General features: G+C 40.7%; 1 protein-coding gene across 5 annotated transcripts in view; it reads left to right on the top strand.

Annotated features, from left to right (window-relative positions):
* LIFR (LIF receptor subunit alpha) overlaps nt 1–21812 on the top strand; it is an 86683-nt gene extending 64871 nt beyond the window's left edge. For all 5 annotated transcript variants that reach the window (XM_062615416.1, XM_062615413.1, XM_062615418.1 and 2 more), the window contains 13 exons: nt 1307–1436; nt 3250–3413; nt 6973–7118; nt 9848–10013; nt 10178–10248; nt 10678–10891; nt 13766–13945; nt 15550–15651; nt 17255–17422; nt 18123–18284; nt 19249–19342; nt 19894–19972; nt 20656–21812. In XM_062615416.1, coding sequence (XP_062471400.1) covers nt 1307–1436; nt 3250–3413; nt 6973–7118; nt 9848–10013; nt 10178–10248; nt 10678–10891; nt 13766–13945; nt 15550–15651; nt 17255–17422; nt 18123–18284; nt 19249–19342; nt 19894–19972; nt 20656–21294 — 2315 coding nt within the window. In that variant the 3' untranslated portion in view covers nt 21295–21812. The remainder of the gene's footprint in view (nt 1–1306; nt 1437–3249; nt 3414–6972; nt 7119–9847; nt 10014–10177; nt 10249–10677; nt 10892–13765; nt 13946–15549; nt 15652–17254; nt 17423–18122; nt 18285–19248; nt 19343–19893; nt 19973–20655) is intronic.
* The last annotated feature ends 1004 nt before the right edge of the window (nt 21813–22816 follow it).

Below are 22816 nucleotides of genomic sequence, written 5' to 3'. Positions count from 1 at the left end.
GTTTTAGAATCCTGTTCTGCATTACAAATGCCTGCCTGTGAAGTTAGCATCCTTGTGGCTGATGGGAAGGAGAGACTGCACTAGTTTTGAAAGTCTGTTCCCAGTTTCAGCCTCTGTCTCCTGTCACTGACTTCATGTATTAAGTGTGTGCAGCAAATGCAAGACAATCTAACTTCATATGACTTCCCAGTGAGATTCCTTCTTTACATTATTTGTGCAATATTTTCTTTTGTGTGAGTATCTTCCTGGTCAATAAGTCAGTGGTTTATGATCAGAGCCTGTGATAATTCCCCAGGTTTCTCCCATACAGTGATTTTGAAGAGCTGGGATATGGTCAAGTCTGTTTCCTGCCAGTGTTTCTTCTAGTACCTGCTGAGTGGGAAGGGAGAGAACTTGCCATGATGTTCTTGCTTTTGAGAGACATTTTGGGAAGAAAAGATAAAGGAAGTAAACGTGTATGTACATCACCTTAGTTAAGTCTAGGTCTGGCAAAATAAATGCTCTTCTTGGCCCACTACTCACATTCTGAACTAAGCCTGCCACAGTGGCCTTTTGTGTTAGGGCAAGTACATGGATATTATTGTGGTATCTTTCGGAGAAAAGTGCATGAGACTTGAAATAAGTGTTCTGATTAGTCTTACATTAGTATTGTTATCTTCTCTGCTGGGATCATTGGCTATCTTCTCCAGGTAGGCACTCAACACCACTCTAGCATGGAAGCAAAGACCAAGCTTTAAAAGAAAAAGATGAGCACTTCCAAAGCAACAGTGAAGGGGATGATCCATTTGGGGCTTGCTTTAAGTTTCAAATTCAGTCTGGAATTTATGCTAAAGGGAACACCTCCTTGACATGACTTGCTTAGAGAATTCAGAGCAGCAGTGGGGTTGGCACGTAAGAAAATGTGACCCACGTGCAACAGCATTCCTACATTGCTCAGTGGCTACACTGATGCTCAGAATTTTGGAACAGTCGTGGCAGAGTTTCAGTGAAACACTTCCAGGTCAGAGCCTGAACCTTGCGAACATATTTGCGTCTGATTTACCAGATTACCCACCCACTTAGAAGCTTAGAGTGAAGTGTTAGTCAGATGGGGCTGATAATAATTACCCATCTGTTTTACTGGGATTTTTTTTTAAAGCATATTATTTGTATGGTTGAAGCATAACTATTACCATGTATTTCTCAGGTACTCAATCTAGACCCAGCAAACATGAACGGTGATGCTTTCAGAAAGCTAGCGGCCCAACTGCCCCACTAGGATGGTAAAACATTGGCTCACTGTTTTGGTTTCTTTTCTGTGCTACAGATGCCCCTGACATTCCTGAAAACCTCAGCTGTGAAACACCCAACTTCCTGATAATAAAATGCACCTGGAAACCAGGTAGACCCAGTGGACTGTATGGAAAACGACGTACTAAGTACAGTTTATTTGAAAGGTAAAATATTTCAGCACTAAAAGAAGTACAAAGGTAGAACTGGAATATATCTGTCGCTGCCTATGACTTACTGCACCATGCCTGTTTAAATAAGATATTGTCCATTGCCTAAAATACTTTCAAGATTTTGTGCAAACTGAACTAAACTGAACTTGGAGAACCCTTGTCCAGCTCTGCAAACTTTCAATGGGAATTAAGGATGACTTTTCCCAAAGAGTTATGCTATTATGAACTCCTGAGAAAGTGAAGAGCTTAGTGTGTCAGGCTGCTGCCCACATGTAGATGAGACCAATATGAAAGTACAGGGAGATAATAGGAGTTATTCATTGATTTTTAAATATTTTTTGTATGCAGCCTGTATCAGATCATCTGTCAGACATTTACTGAGTTTCTGCTATGCAAATGACAGAAACTCACTGAAGAACAACTGTAAGACAAGCCATGGGGCATTTCTCAAAAGCTGCTAGAGAAAATAGCAATAAGCCTGCATCTGTTCTCCTCCCAGCATTAAGAAATGGATAGTGTAGAGCAGGCAAAGTGCATGTTACCTGGAAAACATTAAAAGGGATGAATTACACTGGCATATCCATAGAAAGAAGTGAAGACTCATGTCCCACTAGTATGCCTTATTAGGCCATGTGACGCCTTAAATGTGAAGAATTGTTGTTTTGCAATAGCACTTGCAAACAGGATTCCTTGGTGGTTAGGATTAGAAGTTAGTGAGGAGTTAACAAAATTCCCGTGGCAAGGAGGTTCCCCTGTCATGCCAAAGGAGCAGTCAGGGAAAGGAGCCAGGAGGTGCCTGAGTCACACAAACTGATGGGAAATGGAGTTTCATAGTGGTTTTGAAGCAAGTTAGAGGCAATGAGGATTGAGTTATGGTCACAGATGTAGTTCAGAATGCTAAAGAAGTCATTGGGCAGGATGCAAAGAGATGGACAAAACAGAGCAGGTATTCAAAGGAAAGGAGCTCCAGTCACTGGCTGCGCATATTCAGTTCATAAATGAGGATGTAGTTCAGACTTGTTTCACTCAGCCCAAAGCTGTGAGGAGATTAATATGATGTCTTTCAGGGTAAATATTCTTATCCTTGTTCTTAGCCCACACTGAGCTAGTGAAATTCTGTTTCAATAGAATAGATTATAGTGTAGAGAGAGCTCAGAGCTCAGCAAAAGCGCCCGAAGGAAGGAATTAAGCTTCTGCTACTGAATGAGAGGTTTATACAGATATTAATTAAAGCAACTTCTATATATGTACATACATACAGAAACACACTTTAGATTTTACCCCTGAAGATGTAACTCTGGTCTTGGCTGTTACCAGAATGACTCTCCTGCTTTTGATTTTAAAAAAGACTGGGACTCATGGATGCATCGTGGTTTAGATTTGGCAGGGTTGATAGAAGGACTTTAATGTGTGTCGCATCTCCCTAGTTCAGAAGGCAATTAAGAACATTCTTTAAATGCAGATGTATGCTGATCTGAACAAAGATACTTTTAATCAGAATCTTAGTTGTGACTTGTGAGGCGGTTTTACAGGACCTACCTGTTTTCCAGGCCTTTGAGAAGTGAGAGGATGGAAATGTTAGGCTAGTGAAAGAGGAGAGTTTCACGTGAGAGCTGGGCGAGTCATGACTGATGCCAGTTTAACCTGTGTTGTGGTGTTAGATACGCTTCTGCAGTCAAATCATGCTGTAAGCCGTGTGTCAGTGAACCCATCATTCTTTACTGTGTTTTCAGTCTAGACTTCTGACTGTTATTTGAAATGATCTCATTCAAAAATTAAGTTGTCCCCTCTCTTTTTTACTTCGCAGAATATCTGGCAAAAATGTTTCATGCAAAGTCAACGAAATGAACAGAGAACGTGTCTGTGGCTTTCCAGTACTGGCTGATCAAAAAACCTATGATTTCATATTAGGTGTCTCCAATCCTATTGGGCAAACAGAGTCATCACTTTTAGTTGATTTAACTCAAAGAGGTAAGACTTAAGAATTACAAAGGCAAAAAAATACATGTTTACTGCATGCTAACCATTTGCTTGTTTTGAGTTTGAAGAACTCTGACATGGTACTCTTGTCCTTATGTGCTGTATTGTCACCAGTATTTTGCCATGTTTGATAATTTGCACTTCAGAAGAAATTCTCTTAGGACATGTCCTGAGGCGATGACTAGGTGTACAGGGAGAAGCCAGTTCTCAACAGCAGTGCTACCAGAGTGGGTATGCTGCTGTGTGGGTAGATGCTACTTGTGATCTAAGACTTTAGCCAGCTGGTGTTTATGGATTTCTTCATATTCTGTTACATCAGTAATTAAAATTTAGGTGTAACTTTATGAACTGTATGTGACCCTGTACTTCAGTGTATGCTTATAGGGTAAAATACCACGCAGTTTTACAGGATTTGGAATATTAAAAAGTAGCACTAAAAGGTAAAAGCTAATAGCAGGACTGTTACCTGCTATTGGTAATAGCCATTATCATCTGCTGTCATGGTTTGTAGAAAGAAATAACTTCTTTCATTAGACCTTCAGTTTAAACAAGGAAAGAGAGAAGATGACCACCTTGTTACCACTGTCTTTCCCATCCTTGCTCATCTGCCTCCAAAACCGCAGCTGATGATTCAGGGGTTCCTAATAATTCTGCTGTTCTCTCTGAAAAATTGCATTTAAACGTGAAGATGGTGCATTTCTTTTGCCCATATCTGAGTTCAACTAGCCTGAGAGTAGAATTGTCAGAGTAAATTGACAGGTCCTAGTAAAGCATGAATTGTTTCTGTTAATTACATACTGGGCTGGTTTGCAGCAAGTCAACATGACTGCTGTTTCCTATTTGTTTCCTTTCTTTCCCTCACTGTCCACTTAATTCTCAACACAGAGTACATATTCCCTTATGGTAACTGGACCAGTTCCAAGAGTAGAGACTTTTCTTTCTCTGATAGCTATGAATAGTAGTAGTACTGAATATTGTTGAAAAGTTCTATTGAGGGGGTTCTGGGGAGAGAAGGGTCATATAGGAGTCCTGCCCTCTCCTATTCTGCAGATTCTAACTTGAAAAATTCACAGAAGGTGAAAAAAGTTGAATAAATTTCATCCATGACTGTGGTCCTCTGAAAATAGCTCATGTTTCACTTTTTTGATAAAAGGAATTAGGAGTGTAAATGCCTTTTTTTTTGTCTCCAACTCCTTATGCTCAGCCTTAAGTAAATCTGTTTCAATGTTTGACACCTGAGACAAAAATGAGACTGCTTGCAGGTGCCTTCACAGTATCACAGTATCACAGTATGCTGGAGATTGGAAGGGACCTCAAAAGATCATCTAGTCCAATCCCCCTGCCAGAGCAGGAACACCTAGATAACGTTACACAGGAATGTGTCCAGGCGGGCTTTGAATGTCTCCAGGGAAGGAGACTCCACAACCTCCCTGGGCAGCCTGTTCCAGTGTTCCGTCACCCTCACTGAGAAGAAGTTTCTTCTCAAGTTTAAGTGGAACCTCTTGTGTTCCAGTTTGCACCCATTACCCCTTGTCCTATCATTGTTTGCCACTGAGTAGAGCCTGGCTCCATCCTCGTGACACTCCCCCTTTATATATTTATAGACACTTATAAGGTCACCCCTCAGTCTCCTCTTCTCTAAACTATAAAGACCCAGCTCCCTCAGTCTTTCCTCATAAGGGAGATGCTCCACTCCCTTAATCATCTTAGTTGCCCTGCGCTGCACTCTCTCCAGCAGCTCCCTGTCCTTCTTGAACTGAGGGGCCCAGAACTGGACACAATATTCCAGATGGGGTCTCACCAGGGCAGAGTAGAGGGGAAGGAGGACCTCTCTCGACCTACTAACCACCGCCCTTCTAATACATCCCAGGATGCCATTGGCCTTCTTAGCCACAAGAGCACAGTGTTGGCTCATGGTCATCCTGTCGTCCACTAGGACCCCCAGGTCCCTCTCCCCTACACTGCTCTCTAGCAGGTCGTTCCCCAACCTATACTGGAACCTGGGGTTGTTCCTGCCCAGATGCAGGACTCTACACTTTCCCTTGTTATATTTCATCCCGTTATTCCCTGCCCAACTCTCCAGCCTGTCCAGGTCTCGCTGGATGGCAGCACAGCCTTCTGGCGTGTCAGCCACTCCTCCCAGCTTAGTGTCATCAGCAAACTTGCTGATAGTACACTCAATTCCCTCATCTAAATCATTGATGAATATATTAAATAATACCGGTCCCAGTACTGACCCTTGAGGCACTCCACTAGTTACAGGCCTCCAACTAGACTCAGCCCCATAAACTACAACTCTCTGGCTTCTCTCCTTCAGCCAGTTCACAGTCCACCTCACTACCTGGTCATCCAGTCCACACTTCCTCAATTTAGCCGTGAGGATGCTGTGGGAGACTGTGTCAAAGGCTTTGCTGAAGTCAAGGTAGACCACATCCACCGCTCTGCCATCATCCATCCACCGTGTTATTTCCTCATAAAAGGCTAAGAGATTGGTCAAACATGATTTCCCCCTGGTGAAGCCATGTTGACTGCCCCTCATAACCCTCTTATCCTTGATATGCCTTAAGATGGCACCAAGGACAAGGTGTTCCATCACTTTCCCAGGGATGGAGGTGAGGCTGACCGGTCTATAGTTACCCGGGTCCTCCTTCTTGCCCTTTTTGAAGACCGGAGTGACATTTGCCTTCCTCCAGTCCTCAGGCACCTCTCCCGTTTCCCAGGACTTGGTAAAGATGATGGCGAGTGGTCTAGCAATGACTTCCGCCAGTTCCCTCAGCACCCGCGGGTGCATCCCATCTGGACCCATGGATTTATGGACGTCCAGATTGCTCAACTGATCTCTAACCCATTCCTCATCGACTAAGGCAAGTCGCTCGGTCGACCTGACTTCATCTAAGGTCTCAGGGGTACAGGGCTCTTCAGGACTGCCTGCAGCAGAGTAGACAGAGACAAAGAAGGCATTCAGTAACTCTGCCATCTCTGCATCTTCTGTCACCAGGGCACCCATCCCGTTCATCAGTGGGCCTACATTGCCTCTGGTGTTAGTTTTGTCTGCCATGTACTTGAAAAAGCTCTTTTTGCTGTCCTTGACCCTTCTTGCCAGGTTTAATTCTAAGGAAGCCTTAGTCCTCCTAGCTGCCTTCCTACATCCCCTAGCAGCAGCCTTATATTCCTCCCAAGTGGCCAGCCCCTCCTTCCATGACCTGTAAACTCTCCTCTTCCACTTGAGCATACCCAGCAATTCCCTATTTAGCCACACAGGTCTCTTGGCCCTCTTCCTTGACTTCCTACGTGTCGGGATGCTCCTATCTTGAGCACGGAAAAAGCAGTCCTTGAATGTCAACCAACTATCTTGGGCCCCTTTTCCTTCAAGCAGCCTTGAAGGAAAAGGTGCCTTCCTGGCACCAGCTGTCCTAGCTGCTGATCAGATCACTTATTTATCCTGATTCTGTCTGATCTTTTAAAATCAGATTTTTCTGAACTAAAATGAATATATTTTTCTTGGAATTGAGGTGTTTGTTTTTTTTTGTTTGTTTGTTTGTTTTTTAAGTTCATCCAAAAACTCCAGAAAAGTTAACTGTTTCTGGGAACAGCTCTACAAGGGTCCGTCTACACTGGTTTATAAATGGCAGCTTTACTGAGATCAGGCTTCTGTGTCAAATAGAAATTAGCACTGGTCACTCTGAGCGAAAACTGGTAAGTGTTGCTTTTAATGGATTTTTTTTTTTTTTTTAGAGGGGGGCTCAAGTGTTGATCTTTTTCACTGGTCACATTTCAAATTCTTTTCTCTCCTAAGAGCTTCATTCTGATCATCTTATTAAATTATTAATCCAGTAATAACGAGAAGTTCATCTACTAAAATTGGAAAAAGTTCTACTGATCTCTGTTATTGCCTGCTTTCTTTTTTTTCTCTTTTGGTTTGTTTTAAACATTCTAGAGGGAAGTCATATTACCCACCATGTTATTCAATACTTGGAGAAGGTGCATAGTGCTTTATACTGACCCTTTAGGTAGTGGTCCATGTGCTTTGTCCTTCCTGGTGCAAATGTATTAGCAAATATGTGTTCCAGGACACGCTGCTGCCCTGCTGACTTCCACAGTGGTTGTTTCAGAGGGCTTCCTACAGTCTGTCACTGAATTTCTTTTTTAATTTTTTCTACCCAGAGAACAGTTCATTTGCTTGCTGTCAGCAATTGGCATGCATGTGGCTACAATTGGGAGCTGCTAAACCTAATGGTGTAGAGACAGGATAGAGAAGGATTCTCCCACTGGATGTATCAGGAGAGAAGGTGGTATTTCTGGTTGGAGATCAGATTTTCCAGCATTAAATCTTCCAGCTGCTGCCCAGATTTGGTGCTGTGTGTCACTGACAGGAGCTGCATATTTTCTCTACTGATTATCAGAGTCACTGAGGATAATAATTTAGACACCAGCATCAGATACAGGGTGTAGGTGGTGGGAATATAGCCTCTTCTTCTGTATTGCCTAACATAGCATGGGGTGCTCTGTGTCACTGGGAAGTTTAATGGCAGAACTGCATGTTCAGTTGGCCTGGGATTCATCCCCAGATGTGACTTCAGGTGGAGTATTTCTGACCAGCTTGGGTAGGCATATGCTGAATTGGCAGCTCTTGATGCGCACAGCCTGAGTTTGTAATTTGAGCACATTAACCTCAGAGGCTGCTTTTTACAATGTTGCTTGATTTTTAGCAGTATTCAATTACCCACTGCATTTAGCTGCCCATTGGGCACAGCCGTTGAGCGCAGCCTTGAATAAAGTCATTCAAGCCACAGAAATGATACAGCTAAGATTGAAGATAATCGTTATCTGCATTGCCTGTAAAATAATAGGGTAGTAGTTAAAGTATGCTCTGTAAGAGTATTTTTAAAATATTTTCAAAGCACTTAATGATTGTGGGAAACTTAAGCTTTTATATTTTCTCTGTAATGAAGTGTTAAGCAGTAACCAGAGATTTTCAAAGTCATCGTTTGGACTTAACAGAAGGAGGTGGCTTTTAGAAGTATATAACAGCTCTGGCAGATGAGCTATGCTGAGTTTTGGGGTATAGACTGATCCATCATCACCCACAGCTGTCTGCAAGTCCCTGCTCCCAACAGTTAACTGCTTCTGGAGCCATCAGCAGGGTAGCGAGCACACTAGTGTCGCTCACCCCGTGCTCAGTGAGCTTAAGCTGCTAAAAAGTAGGTTTGCCCAGTTCTGTGTAGCTAGAGTTACACTATGTGAAGCCTGTGGCGTGCACTTGCTTGGGAACTGTGCTACCGGGTCAGTCATCTGGGGCAGTGGGATATGGTCAGGTCTTATGCTGCCGCAGCAGTTTCATTCATAGCACTTGTACCAGAATGCACAGCTACAGATATTTTGAAACACAGCAAACAGCTTGGTAGAAGCTTTTACAACCTTGTTATGTTGTCCCTGGTTGCTTAATAAAAAAACCTCCAAGAGTTCTCTGTAATAAACAAAAGTAGCTGTGAAAATGTTATGGGGTTTTACGTGGTATTTTGAGGATGTTTTCAGAAGCTTTTCTATCAGTATGAGAGATTGTTGGCTTTTTTTTGTATTTTTCAAGTTGTCATTTGTCTTTAGAAATGCACAATTAGTTGCATCTTAAAATCACTTGGAGTCCAGTTTTTGGCAGCTGTGATGCACATGTGTTATAATTAGTTTCAGTAAAAAATATTGCCAGGCTTAAGGTTTCTTTAAGCAATCATGAAACTGACGCATTCCCTGGACTCACACCGTTCTAAGACTAATAGGAGAGACTAGTCCTGTCACAAGAGCTGTGAACAGAGATCACCTGGGTAAGGCTTAGACACTATCTTTTGGAGGAAAAAGGGCTGCCTAGGAAAAATACTGCATGATAAATGTCTTGCTCAGACAGACTGTCTTTAGTTTGCTTCTGTGCATGTGTCTTAGGAAAAAGGCCTCTGTCCACCCAGTTTGATGTGCATATGCACAGTGGAAGTGTGGGTTCTGAATACCAAAGGTGAAATCCTGGCCTGCCTCATGTGAGCAGTTTTGCTGTGTATGGGAGAGAGGGGAATTAGATGGGATAGATGGGAAGCAACAGCCTGCTACCGTGTGCAGAGCTCATCTCTCCTCTTCATATTGTGCATCTCAAAGGTGCTACCTACTGTCATTATGACAATTTCTGTGCTATAGCTATAGCTTTATTTTGCTATGTATGGCTTAATTTTGTCAGACCTCTGAAAATCCTTTACTTAGGGTGACTGCATAGGAAACATTTTTATTTTTCATTAATTTCTTTGTAAGGCTTGACTGCAACTTTTTTTTCACAGTGTCAGTATCCCAGGGACAAATTCCACTTTTTCAGGTGTTGACTTTCAGCATAATGTAAGAGCAAAAAATATATATGTATCATGTAAATTTTTATAAATTTTTAACAGCACAATGTCTCCATGCCTGGTGGAAAATTCTCAACTCACACAGTTGAGCTGAATTCATTGCACCCGTATACAAAATACCAGTTCAGGGTGCGCTGTTCGGCTGCTGACCACTTCTGGAAGTGGAGTGACTGGAGCAGGGTAGAGGAGCACACAACATTAGAAGCTCGTAAGTTTATTTGATTCTTTGATGAAAAAATGTTGAACTTGTGAAGCTATGCATTTTAAAATCAGACATCTGAAAAGCTAACTTTTTAATACATGGTAAATTGCCTATTGTGAAACTTGGTGGAAAAAAAAACTTTTTTTTTTTTTTTTTTTCCCTCTCTTTAGCTCCTACAAGAGGACCAGATATCTGGAGAGAGAGAAGTCCCTCTGGAAAAAGTCTAAAAATCTTCTGGAAGGTAGTTAGGGCATTTAAAGTTTTAAAATATTATGTAATATAACTTTATGGAACATTATTTCCTCACGTATTTATAAATAAGTGAAGTTTATAGTCAGTCAATGAAATGGACTTCTTTTGTTAACTTTTTATAGAATCATTGAGGCAAATATTTTTCCCCAAATGATACTATTACTAAAGTTTTATAATTGAAACATTGCACTGAGATGCATTTCACACAGGGAATTCAGTTGTTAATACATCCCAATAGAAAATTAGAAACTTACAAATTTGCATGTTAATTCTCAAAAGTCACACTTGAGTAGCTGTCTTTTCTGCCTTGCAGTTCCATACAGTTGTTAGAGTAAATTGGGACATTAAATTCCTATTATCCTATGGTTTCTGTTGTTTATTCCATTTCTGGTTTAATGCACTCTCGGTCTGTTCATAGCCTTTATCCCTTTCTGAAGCCAATGGAAAAATTGTGTCTCATGAAGTGTCCTGCTACCTGCTAGAGACACCACTGGAGCATAAAGAAGTCACTGAACCGTCAAACAGTACAGAGATAAAACTTGGAAAAAATGACTGTGTTATTAGCGTTGTAGCCAAAAACCATGCAGGCTCATCTCCTCCTTCCAGAATAACAAGTGTGGAACTTCCAAGCGGTGAGTGCTCCAGCAGATTGCTAAACATCTTCAAAGCTTCGGGAATACCTGGGCGAGGTTGTTTATTGAAAAATAAGATAGATATGTGCTTTGTTTGTTTATGTTTGGTTTCTGGTTGATTTCCCCATTCAAATCTACTGAGTGGGAGAAGGAAAAAAATTGCTGCTTTGCTTTTAGGGTAGCATCTTGCCAATTAATTGTGCTCTCTGCATAAAAGGAGGGTGCTAGTGTGCAGTCTCTGCAGCTATTTGCACTTTCCTGAAGACCTCCCAGGTACAGCAAGAATGAGGCTTCAAAGCATTGGTGTTGATCTCTGGTGTTTAGGGAGCTCAGTTTATTTCTGTGTGTTCTTGTTGAGACACTGAGAAGTGTTACATGCTAAAAAGAATCAGAATAAAGTTTTGGGGTATTGTTTTTAAGGAGAGATTTGTCACTTCAGTGCCTCTGCAGGAAAATATTAATTGGGCTGCTTGGTAAAGTGTTGGCATCCTTGCGCTAGGAGCCACTGTTTGAAAAGGAGGTATGACTTAGCTTCCCAATTAAAGCGCTGCCACTCTTGCTGTGGGCTTTTGTAAAGGGAAATAGATGAACCAGATAATGATTTTCTGCTCCAAACACTGAACTTGGTGAGAAGTTAATACCGCATGTGGCTATTGAGAGTCCATGATTCCCTGTGCACCAGGAGGAGTGTAATCTCCCAAAGCCCAAACCTTAGCTCCAGATCTGGCTGATGCTCTGCAGGGAGGACAGGTTTAGAGGCTTCTCTCTGCTTGTTTGCCAGAAGCATATATGTTGCTGCCTCTTCTTCCCAACCCAGAGAACAGGTATCACCTTTGCTCGCTTTGCAGCTCAGGTTCTGATAAGACAGGGCTGTTCTCTCAGGAAGGTATGTGCTTTGATTGTGATTCACAGTGAGAATAAAAACAAATGTTTCTATGTGAAGGAAACCCATGTTCTTAATGTTTCTCTTGCTTCCCCGAAACACCAATACCTAAAAGTCCATTTTCAGTCTGCTCCTTGGAGGGAAGAGTAGTTGCATGGGACAGCTGAATGAATGAAAATGCTTTTATAGCTCTCTTTCAACAGAGAAAGAAAGAGACTCTGTGAGTTAGGGAGGTCTTTGTAATAGGTTTGCGGTGTGGGGCAGCTGATGGCAGCTGGAGCTTTGCATTCATTTGTAGTTCTCTCTTGGGTGTCTGAGGTTCCCTTTGCTGTTACCCAACTTGTACTCATTGAAGGTTTGCTCCCAAGTTGGTATAGGAATTATCTGAGTCACTGGCTGGAGTCATCAAAGATGACTCATTCGGTGAACTGGATGACATTTCTGCCCAAACATCTTTCCTGACTGCTTCATGAGTACAGTCTGTAAGTGCTCTTAATGTCTGCAAGAGAGCAGTGGCTCTGAAGCTTGAGACCTGCTGAGGTTTTGTGAAAACTGAGAACACAACCAAAGGGTACTGAATTAATTTGTCACTGTCTCTATAAAGTGCTCTGTAGGGGGTCAGGGAATATAACATGCCTGTTACAGGCTGCCTTGCCACATCAGTACTGTAGTGCTTGTAGTTATTTCCACTAGTCTAGGTTGCAGCTATAAATACCCCAAAATGAGCAGTACTGCCCTGGGTGAATTTCTAGTCATCTGGCTTGGGAAATAAAATTGAGTGTGGTGTATTTAAGCATTTTTTTTAGAGATTAAGTGCTCACTATCAGTTAAAAGTCTTTCCTGTAAATAGGAAAATTAAAGCAGTCTAATTAGAAATATGCTCTTTTCCCTCATCATAGGAGTGTAGTTTCACTGGATGAAGTAGTTTTTAAGGAAAAGTATTGAAAGACTTCTGGATTTGACTGGCTTTTTTTAATCATGTCTATCTTTCTTGCCATGAGCAAGCTAGCTGAGGATTGTACACTTAGCTATATGTCAAAGTTATTTAGAAATAGACAGTCCTGTGACATCCACACATCTGTGAGACTAAAGTTTTCACAGCACTGATTCTTAAAAACTGCCCTTTCCCTTTAGCCTTTCATAGTTTATGGCTTTAATAACATGAAATAATAGACTCAATAGGGAGCATAAATGAGAGCACTGAAAAAGGAAAAACTGAAACCCTGAGATTGTTTTTGCAGATCTGTTGTGGGGCCACCGCAGTTGTGGTGGCCTTTGGAAAACTTCCCTTAGCTCAGCGGGGTCCCATCTGATGGACAGCCATGGAGGAAAGCTGCAGGAATCAAAAGTAGTTCCCAGATCTGATCGCTTCAAGGGCAGCTAAACCTTTAATAATCAGAATCAAGAAAAACATACCAAAGAAAAACAGACTAAGCTTGGGTTTTTTTTAATTTTTTTTTTTTTAATTTTTTTTATTTACCATTGGTAGACTGAAGCCTTCATAAAGTTCACCAGGGACTTGACTTTTGCTGATGATTCTTGGTGAAAAATGGTTGTCTGTGGTCAGGCTAGTGATAGCAAGACACTTCGAAGGAGACACAAAGCAAACTGCTTGATGAAATGACAGTAGGAATTTATAGCTGGAGGCTGCTGCCAAATTGGTGTCAAGTCAGATTTGAACCTGACGTCTGCTGCAAATCCTTACCTTGAAAAAGTGCTTTTTAAGCCAGTCCTGAGCTAGAGCATTTCTCGTCATCATACTTAAAGCTGGCTAAGGGATTTGCTGCAGGCTACAGTCTCATTTCCAGCACTTCAGAAAGCCTAGCTGAGTGCACCGCTTCAAATTTCACAGTACCAGGAGTGCACCTCTTGTTCTTAGAAATGACTGTAGTTTATAAATCCTTTGTACTATGGCTGCAAAGCTTTCTTCCAGCTTGGACTACAGATAAGTGTCTGTTCTCTGATTGATTTTTGTGTCATCTTTGTTGCAGACAATGTCAAAACAGATCGGGCCATGGCAATGGGGAATGGAATTTATATTTCTTGGAATTCTTACCCTAACATGACCTGTGGCTACATTGTAAAATGGTGTCATTCATCTGGGTCTGAGCCCTGTACTGTGGACTGGCAGAAATTTCCTTCAAATACAACAGATGCAGTGATAAAGTCTGGTAAGTCAAAAGTAATTTTTTTGTGAGTCTTTCTGGTTGAGAGGCTGAGCAGCGACTGGAATGAAAGCAACCAATGCAATAGGTTGAAGATTGTTGCATTGCTGTATGCTTGTGTATATAAATGAACCCCTTCTTGGTACTGTGTTCATTTTTATTTCTTATACTTGCCTTACCAAATCCAAATATCAGTCTTGACTTAACTGCTCTCATTCTGTGTTTATTAACTGGTTTGAAATTACCTCTTCTAGCTACACCCACAAATTCCTAACTCAGTTTAATGCATAATGGTTAATCTAGGGTTTGGGGTTTTATATGGATTCTAATCATGAACAGCGGTGCTCAGGATGAGGGAAGACTAATTTGTTGTTTTTACATGAGGCAGACTTTTTTAAGTGTGACCTCCATGTGTTGGCTTGCTGTCAGCAATTGAAATTTCCTGTAACAGGGCACATTCCAGGTCTCTATATGCTGGTAGGCAGACCAGGGAAATGAAACTCAGCTGTGGTGGGTCTCATAGAAGCAGAGAGGAAAGAGAGTACCCAAGAAAGATGTGGGGTTTTTCTCTGCTGTCTGAAAGGGTGTATATTTGCTTTTTAGAAGAGTTTAGTATATAAAGTCTCAGAGAAAAAAACTTGGATCTGTCTACATAGCAAGTCTGGGGGAGAGTAGGAACTGGGGGGAGGCAATATGTTTTCCTGCCAGTAATTATAACACTGTGTCCATATTGTTTTTGCTTGTGCTAGCTAGAGCTTTCTTTTTCTAAGCAGACGATACTAGGTCCATCCGGTGATGTGTTGCTGTAGTCCTGAACTCTTCTGTGGGATGCTTCTTGCAGCATGTTGTGGGTGTTACTAGGCTGCTAGAGCTGGGCTCAAGCTGGGAAATACACTTCTGTGCTTAGTCCTGCCAGAAGAATCTCTCAGGCTGGATCTGAACTCTTGCAAAACCCACTTGTCTTCTGTAGAGTTTCACAGTGACATCTTGTTTAGAAGAAGTCTTGAAAGTTGTAAACACCCCTGGCTTCAGAAAATCCCAGAAAGTGGTAAATTATTTACACTTTGTAATACCAAACACCTCCACCAAAGACATGTGAAGCAGAAACTTGATGACTGTCACGTTCTGCAGTCAGTTCAGGCCTGGAGTTCATAGCTAAAGTGCTTCACTAACACTTTTTGGAGCTCTCCAAATTTCTTTTTTAGCGTTGTTGTAATAAACCTGATTATTTCAAAATGCGTTTGTATTTCTGAGGAGGAGGCAGGATGTACATGGCTGCTGTGGGAGGAAAGGAAGGCTGTTGTTTCTGGTAACTTCAGTTTGTGTTTCCCCATGGAAGGCAATTTATGCAATTTGAGTAGCTTGTTTTGAATCCTGTTTTTTTTTAGGACCAAAATTTCTCTAGAAGCTAGATTTGCTTACTGTTCCTAAACCGCATCTAATGGCATAGCTTTTATAGGAATTACAAGTGGGGATAGTATTTATATATACACTGTGGTCTAAGAATTTCTAATTTTTTAGTACGTATTTAAATAAATCTGCATCATGTGAAAGCTAAAATTATCACTCATCACAAGTGAAGCATTCTCACAGTGATTTTTCTCTTGCAGCTCTGTTTAGGCCTGGTGTGAGATACAACTTCTTACTGTATGGCTGCAAACCCAGTGGATATCAGTTATTGAAAAACATAACAGGGTATATGAAAGAGCTACGTAAGTGCATTTTATCATTCAGGATCTTTTACAAAGTGAATTTAGATGGTGTCTATTTTCAGCTAGGTGTTGGCAAAGACTGAAACCACAATCCCCATACAGTACTACTGATTTCTGCTTGATTTTTGTATATAGCTCTAATACATTTCTCCAGCCTCTTCGAGTTCCCAGCCTGCAATAACACTGTGTTGTCCAGCTGCTGTGGTGCCACAGGGTGTCACAGAGGTTTGCTCTGAAGGTGGTGGTCTTCTGCATTGAAGTCATAATTTGAACCGCAGTGATGGGTTCACTTCCACAGGAGAGGAGGCAACTTTTTTTGATTTGTCAAGTCAAAGTAAACTTCTGAGCACATTTGGTACAGCTCAGCAAACATAATAAGTGTCCACAACATTTCGGTTTAAAAGCACTTCTTAGACAAGAACTAGATCCTAGTGTACAAGCCCCTTTGAGAATTGAATTCCCTCCCATACCAACCCCATCTGGGCAACTGCAGTTTGATCCAGGGCTGAGCTTTGCTTGCCTGAGATGCATTAATGTCTGAATGCTATCTGTTCCCAGGTATCTGAACATGGCTTTACCCTTTAACATCGCAACTGTATACAGTGTAACTACCCATTTCACTTTGGAGTTTAATGTGTTTTCTGCTGAAATAGTTTGCTTGGAAAACTGAGTTGCTGACATAATCTGAGCCATTGGAAATGCTGTCATTTCATTGTTAAGGTTGAAGGTGAGGTTAAGGCAATTTTACCAGAAACTCAGCTTTAGGCTATGTGTGCCTCTGTAAAAATAATGAACAGTTCCCCAGAAGATTTTTCCATACGTGTTCTCAACAGATTGGAATCTTTCAAGGTAAAAGGATAAAAACTTTGGAAAACTAATAATGCATTAAGCGTGCAAAAGAAACTTATCAGGAATTGAGAAACATATTCACTTTGCACAAGAGGATAGATTCATTCTAAAACTTCAGATTTGCCTTTGGTCAGATAACCATAAAGACAAAAATAGATGCATTTTTAAACAGGAGGTCAGCACTGGTAAATCAATGCCAAATGTCAGACTAAGTCCTGATGCATGTGACCTGTGACACAATATCTGCTGCAACACTTTCAGTGGGGTACAGGTGTTGGAATAAGGACTTGTGGTGCCTGCTGCAAGTAGTTCTTTGAAGCTGAGATAGATTTCCATGATAGGAGCATGGACTTTGTTTAGTTTGAAGGCAAGCTGTGAAGTCACAGGGTTAAAGCCTTTAAAAGCTAATTTGTATACTTCAAATGTTTATGCTGTCTTTTGGTTTTTTTTGCAGGAAGAAAGACATTTACATTTATGGTTCTGCAAAAGACTGCCGAAGGAGAAATTTTTCTTTCAGCTTTTGTTCATAGATAATACTGCAGTAGTTAGGAACAATCAGACTGACATACTTGTATTTATGTAGTATCACCTGATACGTCTTTTCACATATTCTTGACAGTGAGGGAAAAAACTTTTTCAATGAAAAGTTGAAAATGCTAGACCTGAAACAAAACTGATGAAACACTTAATAGATACAGCATTTAATTATAAGGTGTTTTCTTACAAGCTTTTTCCTTCATAATTCTCCCTACAGCTCCAAAACGTGCACCAAATTTTACTGTAGAAGAAACTTCTTCAGATTCTATACTGGTAAAATGGGAAGACATTCCTATTGAAGATTGTCAGGGGTTTTTAGAGGGATATCGGCTTTCATTTGCAAAAGGTGAAAAAGATGCTTTAAAGCCTAGGCTTTTGGAATCAGGTAAATGAAACCTATAGATCACAACTTCCTTGCTCAAGTTGGGCTGTTTTTGTTTGGGTTTGGTTTTTTTTTTTTAATCTCTTCTTTATTCTTAAATAATTTAATTTTACTTTAAAAAAAAAAAAATTAAAAAGGCTTTTTTCATAATTCAGTTGCATTACTCACTGGCATAACTGGCCCCTGATTTGTGACAAAGGCATTTGAAATAATCAGTTCCTTGTGTGGTTGGCACATTTGTTTTTTAATGTATGGCAAAGTTTGGAGAAAATCCTCGCTAACTGAGGCCATAAAGCTATGCAGTGACTAAGTGGCAATGTGACACACTGCCCTGTGTACAGATACCCTGGGTAGATGAGACATGGGGGAGGTTACAAAGCTATATTTAATTTGGTATATTCTTCCAGTACCCATCTTGTAAGGACATCTCTATACAGAGCTGAAGTTTGACTCACATTGATATAAGAGGACACACAGGAGTGTAAAAGAAACTGAAGCTGACCTGCAGCAACAGCACACTCCTGTGCTGTTTGGTGCTGCATAAGCAAGCAGCATGGCTAGGATTCTTTATTTCAGTGTCCCTCTACAGACTGTTCTTCAGATTTCATATGCTGACTTTAAGAAAGTCATGCTAAAGCTGAGGCTGGCTTTGTGAATCCTTTATTACAAAGTTTTGTTTTTCTTACTTCTTCCAAACAAACAGGAAATCCAGAACTTAAAGTTAAGAATATCACCGACCTGACAAAGAAGTCCTTGAAAATACTTGATCTTCAAGGCAAAACGAGTTACCAACTGGACCTACAAGCCTACACTGCTGGTGGATTGAGCCCTCCAAATAGCCTCTATGTGGTGACAAAGGAGGACTGTAAGTTGAATATTCCTGTTCATTAGTAGACTTCAGCACAGGGGCTGTACAATGCATGCAAAGATGAGCTTATTTTGTTGGTTTTTGTTTTTTCCTGGGCCATTTAAGAACTTTGGGCCTACCTTCTAGTTTTTAATATATTTAGTTGGTTATTTTTAAATACAAAAATTTAAATTTTTAAATACATTAGGGTTCTCAAGCAGCTAGTTGTTTTTGTCAGGTTTCCCATCATGAATTTCTGCTAATACATGGTGGGAAGAAAGACATTGTGGAAATATTTACCACTTTCAGAATTATTAACAGATGCCTGTCTGGTATGAATTCAGTTTTATCCATCCCTTGACAGAAACAAACCAGAAAGAGAGTTAGAAAAAAAGAGATTGACTGGGGAATAAGAAAAGAAAGGAAAAAAAAGAACAACAACAAAAAGAACATATTTCATATGAAAGACAACACTGGGGTGCAACTAAAATTCATGAAAAATCAAACTTGAGGCACTTAACATCAATGGAGGAAGGCAGTGGGAATGTATCAGAGCTAAACCCTGGGGAACAGAAGCAATGTAAACCGTATAAAAGCCAGTGCAGTTTGTGCAGCGAGTCGTTGGCCTGTAGGAGCCATTACTAGAGATTTGGCCAGCTCAAGTAATATGAAAGTGCAATTCCAGTGCTTAATGAGCAGAATTACAGTGGCATTCCATCTTGCATTGCACATGAAGCTTTTCACAATTAAGCAATCGGAGAGAAGTATCTGCAGATTCGTGTAGTTATCACTGAATCAGTTCTGATTATGGATGGACTTTTACCCTTCCAGCAAAGGGGAAGTGTATGGTGTAGGTCACTGCAGACCACTGTTAGATGAGTTTGGTAGAACTGTCTCTAATCTGTGGAACTGTTAGAGAAGGCATAAAAATTGCTGGTAACTTTGGATATATATTTATGTGTTTTCTTTTTTTGTCCCCCAGCTGTAGGATTGATCATTGCAATTCTCATCCCTGTGGCAGTGGTTGTGCTGCTTGGAGTGGTGGCCAGCATCTTCTGCTACCAAAAGAGGGAATGGTAAATGCCTGCATTTGGTTCTGATCTTTTCCTGGATGTGTTTGCTTCAGTGCTAGAGTGTTCCGTTATTTTAGTTACTCTTTGTTATCTCCAAGTACCCAAAGATGTCAGTGTGCTTTGTTCAAAGGTGCGTGGTAAAAATGCATTGTGGAAGGTGGGGGAGAAATTGAATTGAAGGGAGGTCAGAGTGAGGAATGTAAAAAGGTTTTGCAGGAACCTGTCTCCCAGTGAACACTGCTTAGAAATAGTTCCCAAATGGAAATAAGCTGGCAACATGCTATAATTTGTGAGTCATCCACAAACACTCAGGTAGGCATCCCATCTCCAATTTTTGTAAACGTGGCATATCAAGTTTCCAGTTTAAAAAAAAAAATTAAAAAATTATGCTGTTTTTTCCATTATCTACTCAGTGAAAGTGTAGCGCAGTAAATCTTTGTGCCAGATGTCTTCAGTATTCTGAATTAAAGGGCAATGTCCTGATTCCTTTTCTGTATTTACAATTAGATTCAGTGTTTGCTAACTTTTAAAAGTTTGTTCTTTCCTCTTTAAAGGATTAAAGAAACATTTTATCCAGAGATCCCGAATCCTGAGAACAGTAAGGCACTGCAGTTTCAGAAGAACACCTGTGAGGTAACCCTAATTTTAAAACTAGTATTTTAAACTCCCATCAGGTATTGCAAATAAAGAATTCTTTTGCAAACTTTGAGTCTTTTGGTCCAGTTCTAGAAAAAGCTCTGTAGCATGGGGGAGCAGGACAAGTTACTGACTAACTTTTGTCAGGTGCTGTGTAGAGCTTTCTTGTTAATGTAGTTACTTTCAGTATTTGGACTAGGAAAGGACTCTGGATTTCTCTCTCCTGCACTAATGAGAAGTGTCAGTACACACTAACAATGTGGGACTAACGTACCCATCTTTGTCATAGTGTTAAGAGAAGCAGAATGTATGGAGAATTGTACATGCAGTATCCCTAGCCTCCTGGTAGAAGCAGTATCTGGAATGGGGCATCACATTTAAACAATGTTCTGGAGTGGGTTATACAAAACCCACATGCAAGATTTGGAGAAAGAGTTCCCAAACACTTACTGAAAAGCCCAAAGTCTCTTTAAGGTGGCTAAAATACTTCTAATGTTAACAGGAATGTGTGATGAGCCTGAAAATGATAACTAAACTATTTATTTATTTATTTATTTATTGCACTAATGGCAGTGCAAGCCACAGGCCAACATACTGGTTTAATTTGGGCAAGTTGTTGTTTTCAGGCTTTCCAGGTCTTTTGGCTTAGTCTCTATGCCTTCTCCTTTTTCTTGCTTCAGGGGAGTAAGACACTTAAAACACTGGAAATGAACCCGTGCACCCCCAATAGTGTTGAAGTGGTGGAAACACAATCTGCAGCTCCCAAGATTGAAGACACAGAGATGATTTCCCCAGCAGCAGACACTATTGTCCCTGAAGATGGCTCTGACTCAGAAACAGAGAACCACGTGGTTGTGTCCTATTGCCCCCCAATCATTGAAGAGGAGATCTCAAATCCCCCTACGGAGGAACCTGTGGGGTCATCTCAGGTGGTTTACATTGACATTCAGTCAGTGTATCAGCCTCAAATTAAACCAGAAGAAGACCCAGAAATAAACTTAGTGACTACAGCAGGCTATAAGCCACAAATGCAGCTGCCTATCAGTGCTCTGAAAACAGAGAGTCGCCCACCTGCAGAGGAAGAATTGGATAAAACTGCAGGTTACAGACCTCAAGCAAACACAAATGCCTGGAACATGGACACTCCAGACTCTCCTGGGTCAGTTGAAAGCAACAATGAAAATACATCTTTTGGGAGCCCGTGCTCCATCAATTCCCGTCAGTTTCTGCTTCCCCCAAAAGATGATGAAGACTCTCCCAGACCCAGTAACACAGGGTGGTCCTTTACACACTTTTTTCAGAACAAACCAAATGATTAACAGTGAGTCCTCGTTGCACCTGCCTTCTAAATAAGCTCTTACTCCTATTGTTGTGAAGATAGGAAGAAGAAAAGTGCAAAAGGCATGAACTATTCTTGGAGACAGTCAGCAGAGGTTCTAGTGAGCTGAATGTTACCATGTTTAAGTTAGTGAAAGTGTTAATGTTCCATTTTCATAGAGGCCGAGAGGCTGAAGTTATAGCAATTTAGTTATTACTCTAGTAAAATATACTGGATATAAGGGGTATTGAGTTTAGAGCTCCTGTTAATTGTAGTCAAAGAACTCTGCCTACCTTCACACAGCGCTCCAAGATTAACATGGCCTCATGCAACTTAAAACTTGGAAAGATTGCTTTGCTTTGTTGTAGTTGTTCTAAACTGTGCATAATCAAATGATGCAGCCCAAACAGGTTTCCTCTACTGAAGGTTTCATTTATCACAAACCTCAGCCTAACACATGGAAACAATGTGGTTGGAAACTTGAAATCTTTTACCTAGTTATAAACGAAGAACAAATGAGAGTGCTATGTTTTTTTCTTCTCCCGTATGGAAGGGTATTGTCACTGTTTAACACTTCTGAAGCAATGGTCATTCAAATCTGTTGCTTTTTAACTAGACACTAGTTTCTGTACCTACTGTACAATGTTTGTTCAATGTTTGACTCAGGGGTACAAACTTGGGGAAAAAAGTATAACACTGTTTTAAACCTCAACAAGAACTGCATAGTTTGTTTTTTTTTTTAATGTAGAATGCTCTATATTTTTTTCTATGTTTTGGTTAAGGAGTTAATCTTTCCTAATATATTGCACTAATGTATTTTGTATTTCATAGCTTCTGCTCCAGAACTGCTTCGAAGTGGTACAATACTCCATTTGCCCCTAATGTTTTGCAGTCTTTGCACTATACAGTACATGTAAGTCATGAGGAAATCTCCGCTAACATTAACTGTCCAAGCAGTTTGGCACACAAAATTAGAGGTAGTAGTAATAACTTCCTGAGAACAAGTTCTTCTTTAGATGGTCTTCATTGTATTAGTTTTGCCACCTGCTGCCTGACTACTTTCCAGTGTCTGTCCAAAAGGACCTTCTCTACAAATCCCATCTGGCAGTACGAGGTGGGATTTCTCTAGTGGCCAAACCCAAGGAGGTTTTAGTGCCACTAATTCTACCTCTCCTTTGCAAGATATGTGATGCAAAGAATGCTTTAATTACACACAATTCTTTGCTTAAAGGGGTGTTCAGAACAATCATCTTTGAAAAAGCTTGTTTTCACATTTGCATCTTTAGGCCGCTGTAATCGTAACATTTCACTGTGTAAACTGCAGACTGTGGCACACGAGATTCACTGTCTTACAGGAAAGTGCTTTCTAATTTACTGTCCCTTACTGTAAAACACAGCGGTGAGAGCTCAGATGTTAAAGAGCTTGATCAAAAGGGGTCTCCATAAAGACCTAACCAAGTCTTGTTTGGTTTTTTTAGATGTCAGTTCCCTCTGCTGCTTTGTGTTGGTTGGATAAATAAGAT

This window comes from Pezoporus occidentalis, unplaced genomic scaffold (assembly GCF_034315485.1).
Source record: "Pezoporus occidentalis ecotype Australia unplaced genomic scaffold, CSIRO_AGI_Poc_V1 ctg181, whole genome shotgun sequence".
Lineage (NCBI taxonomy): Eukaryota > Metazoa > Chordata > Aves > Psittaciformes > Psittacidae > Pezoporus > Pezoporus occidentalis.
Note: the sequence above shows the minus strand (reverse complement) of the source record. Positions and strands in the feature narration are given on the sequence as shown.